The 6215-nt window shown below is 36.4% G+C and overlaps 1 protein-coding gene across 1 annotated transcript; it reads right to left on the bottom strand.

Annotated features, from left to right (window-relative positions):
• Window positions 1–761: 761 nt before the first annotated feature.
• On the bottom strand, window positions 762–1825 carry PEX2 (peroxisomal biogenesis factor 2). The gene has a single exon (XM_010282767.1). The coding sequence runs from the start codon at window positions 1823–1825 to the stop codon at window positions 911–913; it is 915 nt and encodes a 304-aa protein (XP_010281069.1). The 3' UTR covers window positions 762–910.
• Between the last annotated feature and the right edge of the window lie 4390 nt (window positions 1826–6215).

Genomic DNA, 6215 nt, shown 5'->3' with positions numbered 1-6215 from the left:
TCAGAAGAATGCAGGTTACCTTGGGCAGCTGCCGCATTCCAGTGGATGAGGGACTGCGTCCCTCAGCTTTATAGGGAAGAAGTGGCAGGTGGTCATACATAAGTCGCTGAAGATCGCAAACATACAGCTGAGCAAGAAAATGAGTTCTGTCATCTCACGAAGGTCTAGAAGGTGCACTGTATTTGCACAGGAAGTGGTTGTATCTCTTGTAGGCACACGTTACCTATGGAGTATCTATCTGCCTACCAGATGGATCACTTAAAGTTTATGGTCTATTGATAAGAGACCAGTTCTGGGTTAGAGAAAGAGTATGTCCTGTTATGTTGGCTGAATATGATGAAAACTATTAACAGTCTCCTGAAATTACAATTAATCTTACACCTTTCCTTTTTGCAGTGGAATATCACACTGGGAATTCAAAATTAAAATAATCAGATTTAAAATTATTCTTTAGCCATGACAAAGGTGACTTTCCCACTAAAACCATCTACTAGGTAAGTTGGTAATGGCAGAAGCTTTTACAACAAGCTTGAGAAAATCCACAAAATGGATAAAAGCTTACTGGTCATCTTCGCTATCTTTGAAGGAAGTATATAGCATGCAGTCAGGAAGCGGCAAGCTGACAGACTCTAAATCCAAGAAGGAATGACCTGACAACATAGGGGTACCAAACTGAGATCAAGTAGTCTGAGAGAATAGAAGAGCTGGTGAACTCCTTTCTTTTCTTTCCTTCAGAGAGGCAAGTTGTCACTGTAACTCAGTAAAAAACTAAGACCAGTAAAGACATATGTTACAACAAATTATAGAGTCTCCAAAACTATCTTTAGCTGTTTACAGTAATTTCTGATTTTTTCCATTTATCTCTACAACACACTATTTCATGTACAGTATAAAAACAAATAACCCCACATCAAGCATGCAATTCTGTCATTTCAATTTTATATTTCAGTGGCTGAAGACTGTGTACCTCTGAGCCACATTTAGGACATGTAAAATACATATCAAATAAATAGTTACTTTTAATACAGTAGTAACAAAAAACATGCGAACAGCCTATGGTATGAGGCATGGTAGGCCATTCCCCACATAGTGAACATTCCTTGCAGTGAGCTGTTGATGCATTTTCACTATTAGAAAGACCTCCAATAGGCAGACACCAAGAAGAAATTTTAAGTTTTAGTTTCTGTACATTAATCAGTGGTAGCAGGTAGATCAGAAATTCAGCAAAGCCATGCCATAAGAGCTCCCTGTTCATGTATTCAAATCCTACCTGACGAACACTTTGTGGCTTGCAAAAAACTGACCTAATTCCTAGAATGCGTTCTGTAAGCGTTGCAAATGTTCCTTTCTGAAGAAAAATCAGAAAATTTAGAAGTCCACAAAGTTTAAGAAGCCCAGCTCCGAAGCTAATATAACGCTTAATTTTGCAGAAAGATTGCAGTTGACGATTGCTAAATAAATCATAACATCTTTCTTCCAACCATCTTCCACCAACAGTGAAAATAAGATACCATAACTTCTGGTGTTTGCTCAGAGGTTGATATTTCTCTGCCTGAGATAAGTTATTTTTGTATTGAATATTCAGAATAGCCTGTCCCACAGTTGCATTCTTGGAATAGATAGTGAATCTCCATAATATAAGCCATAAAAATGCTTTTACTTCTGGTTCAAAATGAGCCAACACCCCTGGTTTAAATCCATGAAAACAGCTGGTAAACTGCGACCACACTAGTTGTTCCAGGGCTTTGTTTAGTTCAAGAGCATCAAGTTGACTTATTCTGAGTACGGGATTCACCCTCTTTCCATTTCCAACGCTGGAGGCCATTTCTTCACAAAAAAACTTTCTAGGAATAAACACAAATAGTTTTTAGTATAATGGAGCATTTCCTATTTTTATTCTTATCAAAGATAACAAAGTTGTAATACACCAGCAGTAAACAAGAAATAACAAAAAAGCTCCTTCAGAATGCTGTATTAATGTGCTATTAATATGCTTCAAGTCCTTTCAGGAAACTTTACATTAACAGCATAAAATTTCATCTCAAAAGAAGTTATATTGGACTATTTCTTGCAAACAGTAACATTTGTATTTGGTTATAGAGAAGTGTTTAACAACTTCCAGATATTTAGAAAACTCCACAGATTTAATATTTCACTGTATAAATTAAAAAAAAAATTGCTGGGCATAACTGTAATATTCAATTAGACCTTAAAATAGATGATCAGAAACAAGAACTATAAAACTATATGATGTTTTATGGAGAAATAGGGAAAATGAACATACCAACTAAAATCTAGAAGAGAACAGTGGGGTAGATAAGAAAATATTTCCATATGAGTACTTCAGTAGCTGCAGCTGAAAGTAAAATCTTAGAAATACTAACAAATTTAAGGATTACATACAGAAACATATGGATGAAAATTAATGTGGGAATGATAAAACTTGCTAAATAAAGGCAGTGATTTGTTTAGTTTAGAGAAAAAACATTACACGAGATTAAAGAAAAATTCAGCATTCAGACATAAATTATCATACAGTACATCACTGAAGCCTGCATATACTTTCCAGTCTTTTGACAGGTGTGGGATTGTGCTACTTGTTTTGTAACAAATTTCCTGGCAAGATGATTAATGTATACTAGCAACTTTATCAAATGTATACACTTCTTGTTCAAGCATTAGGGAGAAAAATAAAAATATTTTTTAAAATTGCTTGGTTTAAATGTTATTGCATCTGGAATTCCGTTACTAAGAAAATAAATGCAATAAATTGCAACAGCAAAATACAGATAATGCCTTGGTAATGCAAAATTGTGGGGTAACTAATTTTTGGTTCCTTTTCTCCACATAAAAAACCCAAAGGAGTTTTGGACAGTGGTATATTTCACGTAGTATGCAACATATTTCACTTTCTAAACCAGATCCTTCGCATAACAGACAAGCAAGGGTCAACAGCCTTCTAGCAAAAGTACGGAAGAAGGTAACTTCAAATCCTTATTTATAAGAGGAAAACCTTCTGCAACATGACTTCGTTGAATAAAAGATGCTGTATAGGATCCTATATAGGAATGGTTGCTAATGATGCTAAGAACAGTAAAAAAAAAAAAATCAATAACTTTGCTGAAAGAGTGCACCAAAAGTTTTAAAACTCAGTATAAAACATTATTTGTAGCATTCCTACTGTTTTCTATACCTATAATCGGTTACGTCTGTAAGGAAAGTATCATGCAAAGATAACATGAAGTATGATTTTGTTCTTAACTTATGCCGTTCAACAGTAGTTTCCAATTAACTAAGACTGGCTATATGGGTAGGGCATACAGTGGCTCCACTCAGTTTCTTTAAACTCCTCCTTCCTCATTAGCAAGCAAAATATGGCTGAAGGTAGTACAAGGCCACCTCCTCTCGGCAAACAGCTATGGGGTTCATTGCATCAACCCGTATTGGCCTGACAAGCCAGTATACAAGGGTACACAAAGGCAGAATACCCAGGCCTGTCCCCCTCACACTTCTGTCCTTTCTGTACTAAGCACTGGGGCACACGAAGTGTGGCTGGGAAGCATTATCCAGTATCATCCCAATAACTTACCTCCTACACTTTGCGATCAAAGGATCAGTTCAACCCCTACTGGATCTTGCTGTATCACTTCAAAAACTCCAACTCCAATGACTATCTACCCTCATTTTCTGATGACTACCCTGCCCCTCATCTTCTCATCCCACTAGCATTTTAGGAACCACAGCCTCTGATAACTGTCTGCTCTGGAAACTGGCACTCTGGTTTACCACCATGAACTCATAACCCCTAAAGGTCTAGTGTCGTTTTCACTTCTGGTAACACCTCAGTCCCTTCTACTCATTTCACTCCATTCTACGTGTTTCAGTTACCCTCCTACTAGTGTTCTATACAATTCCCACTACACAAAATCCCCTTCCAAAACCCTGAAGTTATTCAAAAGGGACATCATATCGAACAGCTTCCTTGATTCATCTACCATTTTCCAAAATCAGTTCAACCATCTTTTCCAGCTGTCTTCCATTATCCCAGGTACTATGAGAAATTGCTGTTGCACATTTCTCATAAATAAGGTAGGTTAAATCTGTGCAGATTCCACCCCCCACCCCAGTATAGCCGGATTATTTAGAGACACCTCAGCAAGTGAGGAAAAGGTCATCAGGAACCTTCTGAAGTTCAAGGAAAATGTGCCAAACACACAGGATTATGATAGATCATGAAATACACAAGAAAACCCATGGATCACTATAGGCTGGGAGCTGAATGACTGCCTAGCTGCTTCACAAAAAAAAGGACTTGGGGATTCTGGTAGACAGCAAAGCTGAAGACAAGTCACCAATGCATCCTTGCGGCAATAATGCCTACTGGAGTGCATTAGCATGCACATAGTTAGCAGACTGAAGGATGTGCTTATTCTCCTTTACTTGGCATCGGTGAGTCTACACCTGGATACTACATCCAAATTTGCCTCTTTTCTATCAATACTACAAAAGAAATGTCAACAAACTGAAAAGAGTCCAGCCACTAATATCATCGGGGAGCCCCAACACCTGATATATGAGGAGAGCTTGAAGGAACTCAGATTATTCAACTTGAAGATAAGGCAACTAAGAAGTGATCTAAAACTAATCTTCCACTAACTAAAGGTTGCAGAGAAGATTAGGTCAAACCTTTCTGTGAGATGCAGTGAAAGAAAGAAAGGCAACTGGTTGTAAAGGGCTACATGACAAATTCCAATTGGTCATAAAGAAACTGGAACAGTTTGTCTAGAGGGACTGTGAAATCTCCATACCTCGAGATTCTTAAAACTTGACCAAATGATGCCCTAAGATACCTGTTCTAGCATTGAATTTATTCACAATTTTCACAGGAGGGTGGACTACATGTTGTAAAGATCTTCCCCAGAACTTGGAGCCTGACCTTCACAAAAATTTGTGCATGCCTCATTGTAGAATCTAATTGACTTGTGACAATACATACTGTTTTCATGGCCATGACCCTTTACAGAACTTCGTTTGAAGGAAGTAACTTCAGTGAACCTGTGTTTGTATAAAGAAAATGGGAACCACTTTTGAACCAACAAGTCCAACCACTATTTGTTAACCTTTAAAATTTTGCAAAATGCAACGTCTCCTTTTTTAAAAAAATAGAATTAATACCATATATACTGCTTAACTGTGACATATTTAATGTCTCTTCCTGAATTACCAACTAGCAGACTGACTCAGCCTTGAAGTCACTTTTACACAAACTATATGGAAAAGGAAGAATATCAGACAAAAACATAAGCAACTAGTAATAACAATGTACTCCACTGAAATCCTTTAAATTATGCTTATAATCACAGAATCACTAAGGTTGGAAAGGACCTTCAAGATCATGAAGTCCAACCATTCCTATGTAAGCAAAGCCTTCTTTTTGATCAACAATTCGATAGGCATTCTCAATTTAAGCTATAAAACTGGACATTTTTCTGAAGTTCTTTGTTGCTAAGAACACTGAAAGTCTGCCACAGGCGATGGCTGTTGACTGGACCCTGCAAGTTACTTAAAGATTATATCCATATAGCTTTAATTTTAATATGTAAATGTGCACATTTCAGTGTGCTCACCGTTACATACAGGCTGAAGTGTTCTGCTATACACTATGCTTACTTCCGAATAGATTTAAGGTTTTACTGTACTTATAGGGTAGATACTTACTTCCCATAGACAAAGATTAAAAGGAAAAATTTGAAGTCTATCTTTTCCTATGAAAATTGTCTGCAAATGTCCTAATGATCTGGATAACAGCAACTGTTTCTTTGAGAGAGGAGGCCTAAATTCTAATCTCTATTTTGCTATGGTAGGGAATTGTCATTATATTCTTTATCTATGGTGTGAATTTTTTTCAAGTGATAGTAAATAAAGAATAAATAAAGAATAAATAAATAATAATATATAAAGTTTTCCCTTTTAAAATTATTTCCTGTAAACAAAATCCTGTCAGAAATTTGTTAGATTTTTCAGTTGATACTGTTTTCACAAATAGTGAAGTGATCCTACAGTAGGAATAAATGAGAAATATTCTGGTTTAAAACTAGATAAAAAACACAGCCTGTAAGTGTCAATACATTTCACTTGTACTTTTTATGTTATTTTTGCATTCCATATTCTGCTGAGATACACAGACTATAAAGAAAATGTTGGCTTTCCTCCAT

Source organism: Phaethon lepturus, unplaced genomic scaffold (assembly GCF_000687285.1).
Source record: "Phaethon lepturus isolate BGI_N335 unplaced genomic scaffold, ASM68728v1 scaffold7222, whole genome shotgun sequence".
Taxonomy (NCBI): Eukaryota; Metazoa; Chordata; class Aves; order Phaethontiformes; family Phaethontidae; genus Phaethon; species Phaethon lepturus.
Note: the sequence above shows the minus strand (reverse complement) of the source record. Positions and strands in the feature narration are given on the sequence as shown.

What these genes read in the sequence shown, in the direction of transcription:
- PEX2 (XM_010282767.1), bottom strand. Translation starts at nt 1,825, where the DNA reads ATGGCCTCCAGCGTTGGAAATGGAAAGAGGGTGAATCCCGTACTCAGA.